At 47.5% G+C, this 19,556-nt stretch overlaps 7 protein-coding genes across 7 annotated transcripts; 3 read left to right on the forward strand and 4 right to left on the reverse strand.

Annotated features, from left to right (window-relative positions):
* Positions 1-362: 362 nt before the first annotated feature.
* On the reverse strand, positions 363-2,477 carry GLAREA_05734 (ARM repeat-containing protein; the record flags this gene model as incomplete). The annotated part of the gene is made up of 1 exon (XM_008079023.1): positions 363-2,477. One exon carries the CDS (start codon positions 2,475-2,477, stop codon positions 363-365), a length of 2,115 nt encoding a protein of 704 aa, XP_008077214.1.
* Positions 2,478-5,112: 2,635 nt separating this feature from the next.
* GLAREA_05735 (Sm-like ribonucleoprotein) lies at positions 5,113-8,269 on the forward strand (the record flags this gene model as incomplete). Its single annotated transcript, XM_008079024.1, has 3 exons — positions 5,113-5,823; positions 5,874-6,451; positions 6,499-8,269. The coding sequence occupies 3 exons, from the start codon at positions 5,113-5,115 to the stop codon at positions 8,267-8,269; spliced, it is 3,060 nt and encodes a 1,019-aa protein (XP_008077215.1).
* A 1,494-nt stretch (positions 8,270-9,763) lies between these two features.
* Positions 9,764-10,734, reverse strand: GLAREA_05736 (Protein kinase-like (PK-like); the record flags this gene model as incomplete). The annotated part of the gene is made up of 2 exons (XM_008079025.1): positions 9,764-10,203; positions 10,263-10,734. The coding sequence occupies 2 exons, from the start codon at positions 10,732-10,734 to the stop codon at positions 9,764-9,766; spliced, it is 912 nt and encodes a 303-aa protein (XP_008077216.1).
* An 807-nt stretch (positions 10,735-11,541) lies between these two features.
* Positions 11,542-12,735, reverse strand: GLAREA_05737 (alpha/beta-Hydrolase; the record flags this gene model as incomplete). The annotated part of the gene is made up of 1 exon (XM_008079026.1): positions 11,542-12,735. The coding sequence occupies one exon, from the start codon at positions 12,733-12,735 to the stop codon at positions 11,542-11,544; it is 1,194 nt and encodes a 397-aa protein (XP_008077217.1).
* An 813-nt stretch (positions 12,736-13,548) lies between these two features.
* GLAREA_05738 (uncharacterized protein) lies at positions 13,549-14,051 on the forward strand (the record flags this gene model as incomplete). Its single annotated transcript, XM_008079027.1, has 2 exons — positions 13,549-13,860; positions 13,944-14,051. 2 exons carry the CDS (start codon positions 13,549-13,551, stop codon positions 14,049-14,051), a joined length of 420 nt encoding a protein of 139 aa, XP_008077218.1.
* Positions 14,052-14,308: 257 nt separating this feature from the next.
* Positions 14,309-15,379, reverse strand: GLAREA_05739 (uncharacterized protein; the record flags this gene model as incomplete). The annotated part of the gene is made up of 2 exons (XM_008079028.1): positions 14,309-15,228; positions 15,283-15,379. 2 exons carry the CDS (start codon positions 15,377-15,379, stop codon positions 14,309-14,311), a joined length of 1,017 nt encoding a protein of 338 aa, XP_008077219.1.
* Positions 15,380-17,481: 2,102 nt separating this feature from the next.
* On the forward strand, positions 17,482-19,320 carry GLAREA_05740 (uncharacterized protein; the record flags this gene model as incomplete). Its single annotated transcript, XM_008079029.1, has 1 exon — positions 17,482-19,320. The coding sequence occupies one exon, from the start codon at positions 17,482-17,484 to the stop codon at positions 19,318-19,320; it is 1,839 nt and encodes a 612-aa protein (XP_008077220.1).
* Positions 19,321-19,556: the final 236 nt, after the last annotated feature.

Raw genomic sequence — 19,556 nt, forward strand, 5'->3', positions numbered from 1 at the left:
TGATCGCCACAGATCCATCCACTTTAAGCGGTGCCAGTTGAAGGTGGAAGGCGTGGCAAAGAAATCGGAGCTCTGTCTTTAGCTAAGTACCACCTGTCGAGTCCACACTGTCGCCTTACACCTTGTGGAATAATACTTTCCTAAAGTTAGCAGTAATGAGATGTTGGGATGGGGTGTCAAGGGAAAGAAATAGGGAGGAGGAACTGTCACGTTGGATAGAGAAGATGAATAGGTAGTAATATACTAGTTACGAACTAACATCAAAACACAAGGGTATCAAAACGCTCACTATCTCCCGATCTCACAAAAATCCAAACTCTTCCCCAAACCCACACCACCTCTAAAATCTCCACCACCTCCTACTACACCTCATAAAAATAATCCTCATCCAACCCCTCCCGACTCGGCACCACGCCCCTCCCCTCCGCATACCCCTCCCCCTCCCCCATCCTAACATTCAGCAGTCGGATCTTCAGTCCATACTCGCCCACGAGTCCCACCAGCCGATTCGTCTCCGCCGTAATCGGCGTCTGATTCAGCAGCATGAGCAGCCCATCGAGCCACTCGGACGCTAGGGAATGAGTGGCGGGCATGAGCGTCAGGATCGCGCGCTCGCCGCCTTCGACGGTGGTGTTGATGGTGATTTTCGTGGTTGACTGCGGCGGGGCGTGGGAATGGGATGTGGTTTTTAGGGTGGAGGTGCTGGAGATGGAGGAGGATTCGTCGGTGGCGGAGACGTTGGAGATGACGGAGGAGATGGTGGAGAGGTCTATTTTATCGAGTAGGGCGTCTAGAGTTGGGTTTTGGGTGGTCTGGGTATCGAAATCCGCGTAATGGAGGTAGCGACGGTTATGTGAGAGTTTGATGTAGCGCCAGGGTCTGGGATTTTCGATAGTTGGTTTGAGCGTGGTGCGAGGAAACCAGGCGCCGGAGAGGAGACAGCGGATGCGTTGTTCCTTGACGAATTGGAGGGCTTCGTGTTTGAGTTCGTCGCGGACCTGGTGGAGGTGTTGGCCCCATTCGTCTTCGAAGGAGAGCTCGAGGAGTTCCATTTGCATTTCGCGGAGGCGGGAGTACTCGAATTCCGAGAGCTCTTCTTCGATTTCGAGCATGTCTTTTGTGCGAGGGGCCAGGCCGACGACTTGGTCGATAAGGATGCGCACGAGCTCGGCGACTTTGTCGAAGTCTTCTCGTTCGGCGCCGGTGGATTTCCAGAGGCGGAAGAAGGCGTGGAGACTTGCTGTGTGGAGGCGTGACCATTGGAGGAGGAGGGGACGGAATATTTTGTCGTAGTTTTTCATTCCGTCGAGGACGAGATAGCTTTTGGCGTCTTCAACGTCGGATTTTTCGACTTCAAAGTGTTCGTATAGAATGGCTGTGCAAGCGAGACTTGCTGTGGCGATAGGACATCTCTCGTGTAATGGTCGTGTTGATTGCTCCAGAAGCATTTTCTGGAAGTTGTCTTCCTCTTTCCTCACATAATCTGTCAAGTCCATCATACCCAAAAATCCGGTTGGGTCAAATTCCCATGCTGGACTTTCTGTCTCGAAGCCGAGTCTTCGCCATTTCTCAGGATTGTGTTTCCTGCTTCCCTTTCTTGCATTTCCTGAACCACCTTCCGCCAATTCTTCCGTTCTCGTCCCATTAACAGTAGACTCTTTGTCTTTCTTCTCCGGTGCGCTTGCAAGATGTATTCCCTTCAGCGCCCTTCGATGTTCCGGTCTCTCCAAATCCACATTAACATCCCTCCACTTCTTCAACAAAACCTTTGTCAGTGCCTGAAATTCCAATAACGGATGAGCCAAATCCTGCAACGCACTACTCTGCATCAAAACATAAACCGCCTTAATAACCCCCAAATCCTGTAATCTCTTTATAAACTTCGGCCATTCCTCCACTGTCCCTCCAGTCTTCGGCCCATCCTTCTCACTCGATATAGCATCCCTCATCAGTGCATTCAGCAACATCAGCGCATTGGCGCACAACGCATGATCCGCACTATTCAACTGACTAACCACCATCTCAAAGAACTGCGGAAAAACCGCAACCGCAGGTTTCAGCGCACGAAACCCAAAAGCCCCAGGCGTCCTCATCGACGCCCCGCTATCACTCTGCGAATGCGACACAATCGCAACCAAGATACTCATTGCGCCGCGCAGGATATTAACCAGAGGATGTGTGACAATCAATTCTACCACGCGTTCTACCAGCTCGCCACTCCCTGACGATTCGAATATCTCCCATCCCATGTCTACCTCGAGGAGCCGGGTGAGCGATTGCAGCGAGTATGCGAGGGTGTTGCCGCCGGTGCTCATGATGAGACGGCGGAGAATGGTGAGCCCGCCTGAGGAGATGAAGAGGTCTGCGAAGGCGGGGTCGTTGATTGAGGATTGCAGTTTGAAGACGGCCATTTTGCGCATGGCGTCTTCGTCGCTGTTCAGGCGCGAGAGGAGGGAGGGGATGTCGGCTTGATCCATGATTGTGGTTATTTGGCGTGAGGAGGCTGGGTTGGTTATTGTCAATGGTGGGCGTAGAGGTGGGGAATTATCGTGGGTACGAAGCACATTGGGGTATAGGCTGAGGAAATATACAGTGGCCAGCTCGTGGTGTTGTTTCTTGTTTGGAGATTTGTGCTGAGCTCGTCGTTCGAGGTCTGGAGTCGCGCTTTGAAGAGTCCGTGCGCCAGCTTAAATCAGGGGACTTATTGGCGAGAGAGGACGTTCTGTTTACTCTCATCAATTTCTTGTGGTGGGAAATAATAAGTTCTCTTTATTTTCAATCTTCAACGAAATATTTTCAGTCTACATACGGTCTTCGTATTCCGATATGCATCTTTTCCGTTTCAAACGTTTTTGTCACCCCATTAGGTTGTGCTCAGGTGGCTGCCATGTTGTCCAGCTCGAATATGCATTGTTCCTTAGCACTACATATTCCGAGTTATTCTGTGCATAGAATGCCACGTTGCTAGGGTCTTTGGCTGAAAAAACGGAAGAATATTCGAAGGCGTGTTACACATCAAAATACTCGTATTTACAAGACTACGAAGGCGTCGTCATAGCATTCTTGCTACGTTGTATTTAGACTTTAGGGAAAGTGAATTCGAATTTGAGTTGTACAATTTCGACAATATGGGGTCATCATAGCACCGTAAATGATTCATGTTGATATGGCCTGATGCTGATATCTAGATGTTTTTACTCACGGTGTAGTTCGAGGGGTGCCGTCGAGTAAGCGAGCGAAAAAGGGGGTTTGTTGACATAGGAATATGACCCCAAAGGAAGCTACTCGCAGGAATAGAGCTGGGCAGTATTTTATCAGAAATTAGCTGGTGAAAACAAACCTAATGGAGGAAATCACATTACTAGATTGCAATTTAAAGCATGGGTAGGAGTTACAATCTGCTTTTAGTACTCTAATTCCTCCATTGCAAAAGAACATCAACTCTCGCTTGTACAACTATATCTGATCGAGGCAAACTGCATGCACGAACAATGGGATAAACTAGCGGACTTATGCCTTACACCGAAACCGACTCTTAATCGACTACTTAGCTAAGGCTTAGTTTACAGCAGCGCGGAAACCTCGGGTGAGATCTTCACCCTCGTATTCTTTTAAAATGCGAGGCAATTCTAGACCAAATGATGTGCGAATAAAACTGGAGGCCGTATCCATATGTTCTCCACGGTTCGAAAAGGGTTGCGTGTACTTTGATCTGGACTCGTTGGCATGTCTGTATCTTCACATCCCACGTATGTCTTTTGAAGTTCGACAATCGTGCAAAGAGCTACGGCCTTTCCATATCCCCTCCGATCACGATCTCTTGGACTCGAGAATCTAACATTGGCAGACCCCCCTTCAGATTGCGCGTCATTTGGATCGACTTGTGAAACAAGGGACAATCTTGTGTTTCTCGGTTGCGTTCACCGTGGCTTCATCCATTGGTTGTTATGCCTCGTAAGCAGGCACAAAAAAGATGAGGATTCAGGGGCGGACAAGGATTACGATAAGGAAAAGTTTAGATTCTGCATTTTGATCCTTTAGGAATATGAAAATACGATATTGTGTTCTGTTGCTTCTGTATTGAAGGGAATTTTGCTTTCTCACTTGTTGAATCTTCAGGATACCCGATGAAAGCTTTCATAACTGCCACCGGATGTTCGCCCTATGATCTATAAAAAGAATTGGAGAAAATGTGAAAAGTTTAGTTCAAATGACGTAGCGCTACGAGTCGTATAGAGTTGCTTGGCAAAGTCCACACGCCATCAGAGTGGAAGATAGCACTCGGGGATTTTGTATCAAGCGAAACATGCAGAGAAAGAGATTTTAAATTTATAGGAATTATAAACCAATCAATCGTTTGAATGTACAGTGAAAATCTAATAATAATAATCAAAAGCAATTCAAGTGCAGACATGGCGGCGGCAGCGAGGCGTTGGGACGACCGTTGCAGGCTTTATGTGGTAGCCAAGGGGTCGTCTTCCGTGGTGGGTCAGTGGAGGAGCTTTGGGCGCAAGACTGAACGAACAGAAATCCACCGTCGACAGCCAGATGCGTCCACACCCACTTCTACCTGCATCTCCCACAGGAAAGATCAGGATTCTTTCGACCCAACCATCCAACAATTCTAACAGACCACCGTGTACATTATAGGGAAACGACCGAGATATCTGCTTCCACCGCAACCTCCACGTCCGCTTCGTCGTCCTTCTCTTCCCCTCCACAACCAGTATACGATGGTCTAGTCTTTAGATCTACCTTTCCATTTCGAAGCACATATCAGAACCAATTCTCTTTCAATTGATATATTATTGTTTCGAAAATACCACAGTCGCTACATCCGAATCCTCCAACGCGTTCGACTGTATATCCTCCAATCAGTCCTTATCAGTAGAAGGATTCGTTGGCAGTTCCAACAACAACAAAGGAATTAAACTTCTCCGCCACACTTCTTCGAGATCGAATCAATTTATCTTCGAATTTCCTACACCGTGTTCCTTTGTCAACAATCTGCTGTGCGGTTCGTTTCTTTGTTTGAAACGAAATTAGCACGAAATTTCCAGCACCGCGATTAAACTTTTCCATACCCGATATTTTCTTCAACACGCCAACATAATGTCTACACCCGTTACAGAAAAGGAGCAGTTCTCCTTTCCTGCCTTTCAGCCCAATCAGCCATCCACATTACCACAGACACAACCGCAGATACAGACACAGCATCCCTCAATTGTTGGAGAAACAGATAGGCGGTCCTCAGACGAAGATGGCACACTCCATGGCGAGCGAACTGATGACTATCCCGATCACAACCACCTCCGTGTTACGACGAGTTACCTCAAGGGAGACGATCATCTAGGTATAGGTGCACGAGATAACTCACCAATGTCGCCATCTGCACAACGAGAGCAATCCCGTCGACTCAATGATGATCTTGAAATGCTGCGGGCCGAGCGGGTGGTGTCGAATGCAGAGAAATCTATGCAAGACGAGATGTCCAAGAATATGTCTAGAAACCGATCGAGGTCGCGGACCAATGCCGAACCACAAGATGATTTTGATGTTGGTACTACGCCTATACATGAGCAGACCAAAGTGTATAGACCACCGGCACACCCAACCACCAATTTTGCCAAAGTTTTCAAGAAAATTCATCAGTCGAGCTTTTTGATCCGATACTTTTTCTACATCACACCTCTGACCCTGGTGCTTTTGGTTCCGGTTTTGGTTGGACGCTTGGTATTTCGAGACGCAAATGTCGGTGGAGTTAGGCTGTTCTGGTTTGGTATTTGGCTGGAAGTTGTATGGTTGACGCTTTGGGCAGCGAGAGTAGGTCCAAATTTCTATCCTACCAAATTACATACTAATAGCTTCCCAAGATTATTGCGAAATGCATTCCCTATCCTCTAGGACTCATTGCTAGCGTATTCACAAACAACGCAAAGAAATGGAGGGATATGGGTAAACAACTTGAGGTTGCTGCGACTCTCTTCTTTTGGTGGCTGGCTATCGAAATTTCTTTCCTTCCTACAATGAAAAACCACCATGTCAATGGAGATAAGACCACCAAAAATTGGGAAACTATCGTTAACAAGGTGATCATTGCTGGCCTTGTAGCAGCTTCGTTGAACTTTTTCGAAAAGATCATCATTCAACTCATTGCTATCAGTTTCCATCTTCGAACATATGCCGACAGAATCGAAATTAACAAGTTTCAAATATCGAGCTTAGTAAAGCTCTATGTATATTCCAAGGAGAAGATTGCAATGGAGGATTCTGAATTCGAGGTTGGTGGAGCAACAAATTCTACGGCTGGTGCTCGAACTCCAATGCAATATGCCATCAAAGCACAGAAGAATGCACGTCAAGCATTCAACAAGGTTGGTGACGTTGCAGGAAAGGTTGCTGGGGATTTTACTGGCAAGCAAGTCGCGACTAGTACTCATCCACATCAAGTGTAAGTTTTGGTTTATATACATATTTCTATAGTACTAACTCGTTTAGCATTCTTCAATTACTCAGTTCCACAGGAGGCGCTCAAGTACTTGCTCGACGTTTGTATCGAACTTTTGTTCAAGGCGAAGAAGCAGAAACCGTTCTCTCCGACGACTTGAAACCAGCATTTGATAATGATGATGAGGCTAATGCAGCATTCACCATGTTTGATAAAGATCTGAATGGCGATATATCAATGGAAGAGTTAGAGGCTGTGTGTGTAGAGATTGGACGAGAGCGAAAAGCTATTACTGCTTCTCTGAAGGATCTCGACTCGGTTGTTTCAAAACTCGACGATATTTTCATGTTTATTGTGGCCATCATCACTATTCTTGTTTTCGTCTCGATCATTTCCACTTCGGCTTCCGGGGTGTTGACATCACTCGGATCTTCGGTACTCGCACTCTCCTGGTTGTTCTCCGCCACTGCACAGGAATTCCTTCAGTCTTGTATCTTCGTCTTCGTCAAGCATCCGTTCGATGTCGGAGATCGAGTTACCATTTATGGTAATACCGGAGCACAAATGAAGGGAGATGATTATTTCGTTAAGGAAATTGCACTTCTGTACACAGAATTCAAAAAGATGGAAGGACACGTGGTTCAAGCTCCAAACAGTTACCTTAACACTCTGTTTATTCTCAATCAACGTCGATCTGGAGGTTTGGCTGAAGCTGTACCGGTCACTATCAAATTTGGAACTACACTTGAGCAAATCGACTCTCTCCGCGAACGTCTTCTCGAGTTTGTCGGCTCTGAGAATCGTGAATACCAAAAGAATATTCTCACCGAGTTGAGAGAGGTATACGAAGCTTACTCGGTTACGTTGAATGTCGTTTTCTTCTACAAGTCTAATTGGCAAAATGAGCTTCTTCGTCTACAACGACGAAACAAGTTCATCTGCGCCTTGATGGTCACCATGCAAGAGCTCAACATTGAAGGACCACGCATGAAGCTGGCTGGTGCCGCTCCAGAATGGCCTATGCATCTTCAAGGTGCTTTCCCAACTGCTGGAGGCTCTGTCAATTCTCAACAGCCTGGGCCGGATCAAGGTCAAGAGATGGGCGTCGATCCACCATTCGTTCCCCAAGCTGACTCCGCAACTGGGTCTTTCAAACAACATCCGTCCATTCTACGCAATAGAAACGGCTCAGTTTCAGTTGGCGGAAGAGGTCGTGGAGAATCTCTGGGTCAATTGAGTAAGCGTGTTGATTTCTCACTTGGTATGTCGGCAATTTCTTCCGGTGCTGATTTCGGCGACGTCTACGACGACCCAACACCACGAATGCCAATCATCACCACCACCTCTCCCTCCCCAGGACCAGGTCGCAATGGATCTCGAGACGGCAGACCCAGCGACGACGGCGGCTCCCTCGGCAAAACCTCAAGTCGCGACAGCTTCGGCCGCGTAACCAGCGCCAACTCCCAGCGCACGCACCGAAACCGCTTCTTCGGTCGCAACAAGAGCAAGCTCAATCAAGAAGAAGGCACCGATCTCGACGAGCTTGAAGCCGGCACTCGAGACTTCGGCACGATGCCTGGCATTCCCGAGATCTCGGGCCCGAGCACGGGCACGAACACGATGAATTTTGATCCGGAGAAGGATTCTTATGGGCGTCCGAGAGCGGGCACCGCGAGTAGTTCGAGGATTGATCCTAGATCCGGAATCGTGAGTCCGCAGGCTGTGTCGAGGGATAGTGCGCTGGAGAGGGGGGAGCTGCCTATGGCTTTTAAACCGAGGAGGGCGGCGACGGATAGTATCGCCGGGGCGAAACATCGGTAGATGCTGAAGAGGCCGATTTCGGTGTATATATTGTGATGGTGGTGTGCATATTTGAGATCAGAGAGGGTTTGTGAAGATTAGCGGGCGTTTTTGGGGTGGGGTGGGGTTATAGATTGATTTAGATTTGCTCGAGAGGGATTTATTGTAGATATTTTCGCTTGGGTGGATAGATGGATAGATTGGGGTAGATGATCTGATAGATACTTCTACTTTGTTGATAATAGATGAAACAAGATTTATGTCATGACATTGTCGGCTTTTGAGAGAGGATTTTTGTGAACTTCGTTAGTGGGGTTGTTAGGTTGATATCGCTTTGTTCAGAGGAGCCTAAATTTTGCAGTACAACTCACCTACGTCGAGTTCTACGGTGCTTGGATTGTGGGGAAATACCTACTAGTGCTTCGACTACAGCTACGGCAAGTATTGAGACGGCAAACTGTATTTTGTTAATTCATTCACGCTCGAGCTGGTGAGACTTATTTTTTTGTGAATTAATTTCGAAATATACAGTATAACTTTTATTCATGTTATTTGAATTCAGGGTGAGGTTTGTTTTATAAGGATTGAGAGGGGGGTAGTTGGCTTAGATTGTTGGGTTTTGGGGGGGTGGGGGGGTTAGTGGGGTTATTGGTAGGGGGTTGTTTAGGTTGATGGGGATACTAGGTGGTCTTTTGTTGGTTTTGTAGAAAGATTACTGGGAGTGTCTTTTATGTCGTTTGTGGTGGAGGGATTTTTTTGAAGAGAGGAGAGGGTGGGGAGGTGGTTTGGGATGTCGTTTGGGTGGATAGGTGTTGTTGGTTTTGTTTGGAGAGTTTGTAGAGTTTGGTTAGGTTAGGTGGGGACTCAGGAGTGTGGTTTGATAGGGAGGGTGGTCTTGTGTTTATGGGATACTGAGGTTTTAGTAGGTAGGTGGGGGGTTTCAAATGATGGGTTGTTAGGGTGGTTGGATTAGAGAATAGGATTTTTGGCTTAAGTTGATGCGGATTGTGTGGAAGACGGATATCGTTAATGAATTTAGTTGTATTACCTTGTAGTGGAGGTTGGGACTCGGGAGGGAAGTGAGGGAGAAAAAAGTTACAGTAATGCATTGTTGAAATTATTATCGTACTGAAATGGTATAAGGGTATTTCTATGTCTTAGATGTAATTTTTAACTGCAACTTTGTTAGGAGTGTCGTCTTTACTAAGTTATAGACTTTTACTTCTACATGTAATAAATTTCAGTCTTCGCGACCTTTTTGTTACTAATAATGTAATCAATTAGTTAACTTATAAAGATTAGAGTATAGAATCTTATACTATAGCCCTTTAATACTATATATTTATTTATCTAGAGCGGGATATCTTAGGTATATATCGATATAAACATTCTCTTATATACCTTACTAGTTCTATTATAAAATATAGTCTCTAGGTATTTTAAGAAGCTAAATAAGCTATAGTTTTAAAGTCAGCTTCCTCGGGCTCACCTCTTAAGACCGATTTCAATGCACATTCAATAACCGAGAGTCTGGGGATAATAGCACCAACTATCAAGACACTCCGCAACCTCCAAAAATCGTGGTATATATTCCACCGCCCATTCACCTCCGACCTCCACCGTAAAGAGAACCTTACAGTACTCCCAGTAATCCGGGTACCACCCCGATTGATGCCAGTCAATGATAGCTATGACTTTACAAGGAGACTCGACGGATACCATGATATTACTTGGATGCAGATCTGCATGCGTAAACGTGATTAGGGAGTTATCTGGCATTAAATCTCGATATGGATCCGGGATCAGCGAAGGGTCTGGCCAATGTATCTCCATACCTCGTTTTGTCATCCAGGATAGCCAGTCGTGGAAGGCTTTGACTCTTGTGAAGGGTCCGGCGGGTGGTTTTGTGGTGTCTGTGAATACGATGTCTAGGAGTGGTGTGCGGTTTATATGACCTTTATCCGAGGTCAATTATCATGTTCGTGAAGAGGAAGTCAAGGAATAAAGCACGCACCTAGAAACCGATCTTCCGGATCTTGTCGCAGACTACGCAGCGCTCCTACCATCCCTTTCAGCTGTTCACACACAGAAACTCGGTCTTCAAGTGACAGCTCAGGCCATCGTTTCTCTAGCGTTACCCCTTCGATGAGTTCCTGGTAAATAAACACCTCACCGTTATCTTCACACCAGCCATACACTTCAGGTACTGGGATCAGACGTCGTAGAACCCACAAACACTGGCCTTCTGCGATAGTGATATTAGGCCCGTATTTTACTAATAGGCCGAGCGATGGGAATACAATAGGTCTGTAATTTGACGTGCGTTGTAAACTGCGAACCTCGATGGGGGATGGGAGGGAGGTTCCTGGGCCGTTTCGTGTGAAGAAGGTGGATTCTTTGAAGATGGTTGGGTTTTCTGATGGGAGTGTTCTGACGGAAATCTTGTGACGCTCCTGGACATCGACTTTGGGATTTGGGGAAGACATGGAGATGATGGATGATAATGGTTTAAATTATAGGGAGGAGAGGTAATGAGTGGTCCGATATCAGGTGTTTTGTTACAAGTTGTTAGGAAGTGACTAGCTGGATGAAGTTGAACTGTTTGTTTACAAGCGAAACAATCTGGAAGCGGTGGTAATCTCGCTTATTAATCAGAGTGCCCAAATACCTAGACACAAATAGTACGGAAGAAATTATCACACTGTAGACCTAACATTATATGGATTGTCTGTGTCGTTAGTTTTATTTGACACTAAAACTTTACAATTACTACTACACGGTCTCTTTCCAGTTTCGCTCCAGCAGTCTGCTGCCTGAGCTTTGTTAGTTCTGTAACGGTTGTAGTATTTTACTCACCAATGCAGGAATTCGCTAAATCCATGTGGTGTTCGAAAATGAAGAAAAGCGAGGGTATATAAGTCTTAGTAAAATTAGGCCGAATTAACTTTATTTCCTACTCGAGCGGACGAGCAGGAAACTAGGCCTCTGCTTCTAAATATACCTTACTAAGTACGATTAAATGATCAATTACTTTATATGTAATTCCAAAACGATGTCCTAATCGTGTTTTCGGGTTCGTCTTCTCGTTTATTCTCATCTAACATTAATACTATTAATACTAAATTTAATGAGCGCCTTAATTGGTAAGTAGCTTACTACAGAGAACCTGATTAGCAGATATTAAGTCCAGTTCTAGTGGCACGTCCGACTAACCAACCAATTCAAGAGGCCATACATTGAGGCGAAAGCCGTTTTCGATAAATTCCGAAATCCAAGGGAAAGGAAGCATTAGATCAGATCAAACCAACAGACCCAAAAATCCTCGAAACAGCCAACGTGACAACCGAATTACCCATAATCACATCATGCAACCCCGACTTCAAAATCTCCTCTCGAACAAACCCATTCTCACTCTTCCACTCCATCACCGTCCCCGCAGCACCCAAATCCACCATCTTAGACACTTTAACACGATCAAGCTCCTCTCTACCAATCCCCGTAGCCGTCGTAGCATTAACGGCATGCCAAAACAGCGTCTGAGAATGATGAGAAGGAACATCCCAATCATCCTCCGCATGAACAAACGTAATCCGATATCTCATCCCCCCTGCCTCAGCAATCCTAACAAACCTCGCAATCCGATCCCGACTCACCCACTTATCCCCAATCATCTCCCCCAACGCCCTAAAAGCCCTCGGAAATTTAGCTAAGGGCGAAGTGATCGGGATCACACCCGCGATCCTATATGTCGCTGCTAACGCAGCCGCATCCACAAACGGCGCAACTAGCACTATACCAGCAAACACCACCGGCTGATCGCGCGACGCAAAGTGTTCTGAGACGGCTAGACTCACGGCCGTTCCTAATGACTGTCCGAAGATGAGAATCCGCGCCGCTGGGATCCCAGCTACGTCGATGGCCCATTCCAGCACGGCGATGCTGTCGGCGATGACGCCCGGTTCAGATGGCATGGCGTTGGAACTGCGTCCGAATCCACGGTAGTCGAATGTTAGGACGTGGATTCTGTCTGGGGCGCCGGCTGAAAGAGCACGATAATTGGGCGGGCGATAGCCAGATGCGACGGTGCCTGCAGCGCCGTGGAAATGGATGACTAGGAGTGCTTTGGGGTCGGATTTAAGCAGCTGAAAACCAGTGCGTGAAGTGATATCTTCAATCCTCCCAGCCGATTTCTGGACCAACCTCGCTTCATGCTGCCGGTATAGTCCGGGCGGTATAACGTGCCAGGCGTATAGAGACTCGTTGTTTAGCGTTGGGATCGAAAAAGGCGTGACCTGGTTATGGAGGAAGCCGAAAAGTTCGGGGGTGTCGAGGTCTTTGAACCATGGCATCTGGATCTTGTGTAGGTATATTACGTGGCTTTGGACGAAAGCGGTGGTAAGTAGACCAAGGAGACATGCGTAAAGCCCTACCGTAGCAGCTACGGCTGTGAAGGCATATTTGGTGACGGCGAGCAGGGGTTTAGTCATTTTGAGACTCAGATGAATGGTTATGCTAGCACAGCTATATGTAAACACATTTTCACAGTTTGATGTTAGCTGTATTTTCACACAACTTAAGCGCTGTAGCTTCGCAGACCGGGAAATGCTCAGGGGAAGCGAAAACCAACAAAACAACCCTTCGCTTCGATAGCCAATAGGAGACCTACCTAGGGACTCGAACTCCTACTAACTCAGTCGACATCGACTCTACTCACTCGTTTCCGGGAAAGTAGTAAGTTTTCTGCGTATCGATATTCATCAATGTTTCCGTTGTATCTCTCTTAACTTTAAGCAAGCCGCAGAAACCCACAATAGCACAAGCTTGCTCCAAAAAAGCCCTCAAGCAACTTCTAGTTCGTTAGTATGTTGATTATTATTTGACCGGATAGTTATATTACACTATCCAGTATCTACGAGTTTATCTCAACGAAGCCACTTCATCAGTATTGTATTCTTATTCCTCATCAACTTCTCACATTTGAGAAAAACATGAACTTAAAAGCTGTAGTCGGAAACTCAACAAAGCGGCCGCGGTCGACCGACCAGCATTAGAACCATAGATCAAAACAGCCGCCTACGAGGCAACTGTCGTAGAAGCAAGAACGTGTCAGCATCACGAGATGGAGCACACCGAGTAGAGCATCCGACTGCAGCAAGCCTGCGTCTTCCGAGAAAAGTATATACTTATCTCTCCCACGATCTTTCTCGCCTGGCAACAAAAACGTATTTCAATCCACGATCATCTGTCGTATACCTCCACCTAAACCAGCACCCCCCTCAACCTCCTCAGTCCCCACCACCATGTCCCGCGAGACCTTCCTCCTGATCTTCCGCGAACACACCAAAACTCCCGTCCCAGCCCACTGGTCCATGTTCATCCCCTCCTCTCCCACCGATTCCTCCTCTCCCACCAATTCCACCTCCTCCACAAGCTCGCTCGGCGATCTTTTCCAAGCCCTCGGCACCCCCCTCACCGGCTACACCGTCGAGCACAAAACCTTTTACAACCCTTCTTCCGAACCAAAACCGCCTCTCAAAATCTCCCTCGGCTCTATAGATGAGAAGTGGTTGTCACAGCTTGACGCTAAGGCCAAGGAGGTGAAGGCCCCTGGGGTGAGTAAGAAGCCGCTGGATTTATTTGCCGTAGGTACCACTGTCTAGTTGATTTAATTTCTGGACTGACGTGTTGTTTGAAGGGAGAGAATTGCCAGGATTGGTTGAGGGAGTGGGTTGATGCTTTGATCCAGGATGGGATTTTGGGGGAGGAAGCGAGGGAGGTGTTGGGGGGGGCGCCGAGGGTGTAGGATGTTGAATTTTGGCGTCTTGGTTTGGCAGTTCGTTGGTGTAGTCGTATCGAGGTTTCTTCACACGTCGGTTCGGAGTTGTTATCTCTGCGTCGTGTCGAATTTCGAACAGACATACTGGGGGAGTCAGTCTAAGCTACAGTCTTTTCCGAGAGCAATCCTGCAATCAAGCATCATACGTTCGTTCGTTCGAAGCAGCTTGCCAGAACCTGTTTGAGGCAAGATGAAAATTCAACCGGAAATAAATCCCTCCCTCCTCACGACTTCCCCCTCCCCCTCCCCTTCCTACTCGCCACACTCTGCGACATATCATTCTTAAAATGTTTAATCACCGTCTTATCCATCTCCCTCTCCCTCTCCAACGCCGTAATCCGCTGCTGGAGTTCCGCAATCTTCAAATCCTTCGTCTTCAACGCAGCTCTTGAGATATCGCGATTTCTCACCACCCCGGCGATTTTGAGCGCATGTTTACTGAGTAATTGCCGGAGATTCGAATTCGTTTCTTCGTCCATTTTTTGGTCTTGCAAGATATCCATCACTTCGGCGGTGATGTCGTAGTTTTCTTGGCTTTCAGGATCTGTGGGGTCTCTGAACCGATTCCGTGTTGGTGTTGTGTTTTTGGATCCAAATGGCTCGTTTCCGTCCCACATACCACCATTGAGTCTCCTCGCCGGGGTTCCGAATAGACTCTTCCCTTTCGTTCCCCCAGTAGATGGTGTGAGTAGGCCTGCCTCATCCCATTTCCTCTTCGGCGCAGGTGTAGCAAACATGTTCGTCGGTTTCTTGCTCGGAGTCTCTGGAGATTTCGGCGCAGAAGCCAGTTCTGCGACTTTCATTACACTAGCTACATCCTCTGGTGAGAATGGGAAGTCTCCGAATTCATCTCCATCTTCTTCCTCGGTCGTCGTCTCTTGGCTGAACTTGCTTTTAACCGTATCCTGTCCCCGATTATCCCTTTCGTCTCTTGATGCATCGGCCGGCGTGCGTATCCCATCGACTTCCGATCGTGAATTTTTCATCACGACCTGCTTCTCCCTCCCAACCGCCGCATCATCCCAGAGGAAGAACCCACACCCCGATTCCTTCGATTCTTGACAAGTGTAGAACCATTTCCCTTTATTCGGCCCCTCTTTTTTGACTTGGAAATGCGATGCTGGGAGTCTTGGATCGCAATTACCTACAAATGGTTCATTAGCACAGGTTTTATGGTGGGGAATAGTGTCAAACATACACAGCCATATTCCGTCCTTAAATAGACCTTTGAGCGGCGCATTCTTTTGGTAGTTCCCAGAGTATCCACCGCGGGGCTTCTTGGGTGTGTTGAACATGGTTGGCAAAGGCGATATGAAAATATTTAATGGAGGCTATCAGCCGTAACCTGTCTAGCCCTGCCAAGGGATCAAAATAGGAGCGAATATTTATATTTGCGCATCGTGAGTAACATTTGCGACAACTTGGAAGGTCATTGTGATGTTGCGCCAGTTACCAGCCTCGCGATATTCGGAAGCTCATCCTTGTTTCTGCAGGTGTCGTTCCCGTTCCGGACTTTGACTGAAAAAGCGGGGCAGTTCAAAAATAGCCTCACGAATGAACTGGGAGATTATTTCCGTATCAAATTTCAGATGAAGAATAAAAGATCATTGATGTATGCTATCAATTGTGAATGCCTCCATGAACGTATAAGAAAAATTTACTGGAAGTAACGTATTGGTTGTAAATAAACTATTTGAGAGACAACTAGTGACATTTCGGACCGTTTGTCAGAACTGGTATCTTTCCGTCCACAATCTGAGATTTTCTATCAGCTATTTAAGTCGTGAAATGACTTACATTGTAAACTCCAGTAATCATTTATCACAAGGGAAAGATCTCTCATGGTCGAGTGCAATCCAAACATACGGCTATTCCCTATCAACCGCTTGCATTAAAGAGCTCTCACAAGAGTGCCCTCGTAGTTCCTTACTGGTACTCCGATTGCTCAGCGTTCGTATTCAAGCTGAAGTGTAATTTGTCTTCACTTGAAGATAGCTTTGTAGTGCCAAAGCCTGCTGCAAGATCGCACTTTTAGCACAAAGATGCGATTCAAGGAAAAAATCAGAATACCCCTCCACAGAAGTGCCAAGTACAGCCTTTGCCAGATAATAGACTGGCCAAAACAAAATCGAGCCAAGAATCGGACTTAGACATATATAATTGCAATCTCAAGGCAGACGAGCTGTGAGTTCTGGGCATGTGTTGAGATTTCAAGGATTGCACAAGTCGAGGAATATCAAACACCGAAAAGACAGTAACTCGCAACACGAAGTCCCTATATAATTCTATGACAGCACGAGCATTCTTAGAAATATGAAAGACAGGACATGCTTCATGTCATAGATCATGAACAGAAATATTGAGCGGTACTCTGACATTTGAACGCATGAGACGAACTTGAAAACTATCAGAATTATAATCAAGCGTGTAAGATAACATATGCGTTGCAAGAAGTTTCCGAAAATGGACAAACATGAAGGGAAACGTACGTATGTCTGCACTCCGACGACTCGCTTTGGCAAATGGGATGCGGAGATTGGGTGAGGAAGGCACAGACAAGCTTCGAAAGGATTCAGAAACCCACAGCTTTACGAGACGTCTGACATACTTTTCTTGACGAGTTCGTTACCGAGCGAGCCGCAGCGTCTATCGTACTTGACACGAGTACCTACGAGAGAGGTATTCACGCCGGCACTCGATCAAAGGCTCATGAAAGGTTTCTCGAACAAATGAACTCGCTTGTCAAGTGTAACGAGACCGCTTAACATGATATCCTGGATGGGATATCAGGGGGTAAGCCTTTGCGACTCTGGCTTTTATAGGTAATATGAATACGAAGGCGAAAGGACTGAGGTGTCCTGAACCTGTAGGGCTGAATAACTTCAATGCAACCCTACAGTTCAGCTCGTCCCCAAACCCTCTTATAAACAACCCCTTCATATCTTTCTATACGCAAAAAACAAACTCACAAACAGACCCTCCCAACCAAAATCCCGATACGAAGTACATCTCACACATCTCATCCCCAGCAATCTCGTCCCCATATCTCCCACCAAGGAACGCGGTTTCCTCGTATCGGGAGATAAATAGAGTTCGTTGCATTTCCCTCCAACACGCTTTCCGCCCCATCCCGGCGGCTTGCTGAATGCTGAGAGGTTCAATGTCAGCCATGTGCTGACAACATGTCAGCAATCCCGCTGGAACCCATCCCATCCCTCCCTCAGCTCATGATTTCGGCAGGAGCGCCCCTTGCCGCAAAAAAACGCCTCTTCTCTGGGCCCGTCCGTCCTCCTTTCTTTTCTATTTTCTCAGGAGTATGCTTATTGTCGCTGTCGGTCCTCGTTTTTTGGATTTCTGAATTTGTATCGATATATTGTTCGTTGGAGAGAGAGTCAAGATGATGCGGGTCCACACCAGTCTACGCTATCCGCGCTCCCTGATGCTAGTCGTGGCTCTGCTCGCGCTCGCTTACCTGTACACCAATTTTGCTACGCTTCAGGAGTCGTATCGGTCGTTGCATATCCAGGGGAGTAAGGGCGAGAAGGATAGTAGTGTTAATGTGACGGACGTAGCGATCGAGGTTGCGGATGCGGTTCACGATGCTACGAGTACACCTCACGAGGTTGCGAATGGGGTTCCGGATGTTACGAACGCAGTTCAGAATGTTACCGACCCAGAAAATCGAAATACCCTGTTGGGCCACACGGGAATCGTCCATGATATGGACACGGTACCACTCGACAATCTCGACCCCTCCTTCCACGACATCCATCGGGTGACGAAGCAGAATATCAATTATCCGACAGATTATTTTGTCGAGAGTAAGGATGATCAGGAGTGTCGGAATCTGTTCAGTCAGCTGTATCTGGAACATCTTGCTTCACATCATGAACCATATTGCGAGGGGCCATCGCGAGGGGAGTTTGAGTGTTTTCGAACGCATAGGGCTGAGCCGTTCTGTGTAGCTTCAGGCGTGTTGATTGATGCCACGCGTCAGGAGCCGCATAAGCATACTGCGGTTCATTGTCAGATGCGAAACTTCACGGCTGAGCGCGAAAAGGCGACGCCAGAGATGGCAGAGGCAATGAGGAATCTCAATCCGGTGGAAGGCATGCCAATTGGATTTTTCGATACAGGAGTGGCAGCGCAGATGCAATCTTGGAATTACACGGCCAATGATGAGGTTGTGGATATGGGCGAGGGAAAGACATGTGATACGACGACAAGTGATGGGAAGGTATATTTGCTGGTAAAAAGGGAGAACCACGACAATGTTTGGCATAAAATGTTGGAGGTCTGGCAGGCACAACTTTCAATCGACGCATATGTGATGGCTGTCAACCAGAAAACGAATAAGCCATACCTCACCCCAGCCGATGTAGCGAACATCCAAGTCATGTTCACAGAAAGCGATCAAGGAGACATGAGCCCAGCCGACGAATTATGGAAGATGGTAGGAAACGGAAAACCAATCCAGCAGCGAGACCAACCACCCACCTGTCTCGGCACCGTCATCCTCCCCCTCTACTCGTCCTCCTCCCCCTTCTGGGCCTACACCTGGGAAGAAGCCGACTGCCACTCCACCTTCCTCGTGGAAGCATTCCTCAAACGCGTCTACCGCTTCCTCAACATCGACGCGCAGAAGCATAAATCCGAAAAAGACCACATCAGCGTCACCAACGTCACAATCATCGACCGCAAAGGCCGCCGCAAGCTCCGCAATCAAGACGCCATGGTCGCAGACCTCAAATCCCGCTGGCCAACCGGCGTCAACATCAACGTCGTCGACTTCGCCACCCTCACCTTCCGCGAGCAGATCCTCCTCATGCGCCAGACCTCCGTGCTGGTAGGTCTCACCGGCGCAGGCCTCACCAACATCTTCTGGCTCCCCGAAGAGTCCTCCCTCGCGGAGATCCAGGCGCCTGGAGTCCTCTACGGCGGCTTCCGCAACCTCGCGAAGATGCGGAGCTTGCACTATTTCACCGCGCATCCTGAGGCGCCGCCCGAACAGGATACCACGGGCTGGGGATGGCAGACGGGCGAGTGGGTGGATATGAGGAATGAAGTCTTCCAGGCGCTGGTGGATGCCGCGATTAATGGACAGTTGGCCAAGGGCGATATGAGGGGGCAGATTTTACCCGCCGCGCCGTATGGTGATATCCCGTTGCCGAAGCCAGAGCCGTCGCCGACGCCTAGTGCGGCTGTTTCGCCGGAGAATATTGAGCGAAGAGGATGAAGGCTGTGAGGGGGATGGGTTGTAAAAGCAGTAGTGTCGGATGGCGTTGGAAAGAAGGTTAATCATTTCATGCATTTTTAGCGGAGTTTTTTTAGGGGGGGTGGGGGGTTGTAAAGTGTCTTTGTAGCGTTTAAACGGGGTGCACGGGGAGTAGGTTAGGTTAGGTGTCTATGGATGGCATTTTTAGCGGGGTTGGGTGTGTGTGTGTGTTTTTTTATCTTAATAAATTTGAGGGG

This window comes from Glarea lozoyensis (assembly GCF_000409485.1).
Source record: "Glarea lozoyensis ATCC 20868 chromosome Unknown GLAREA10, whole genome shotgun sequence".
NCBI classification, from domain to species: Eukaryota; Fungi; Ascomycota; class Leotiomycetes; order Helotiales; family Helotiaceae; genus Glarea; species Glarea lozoyensis.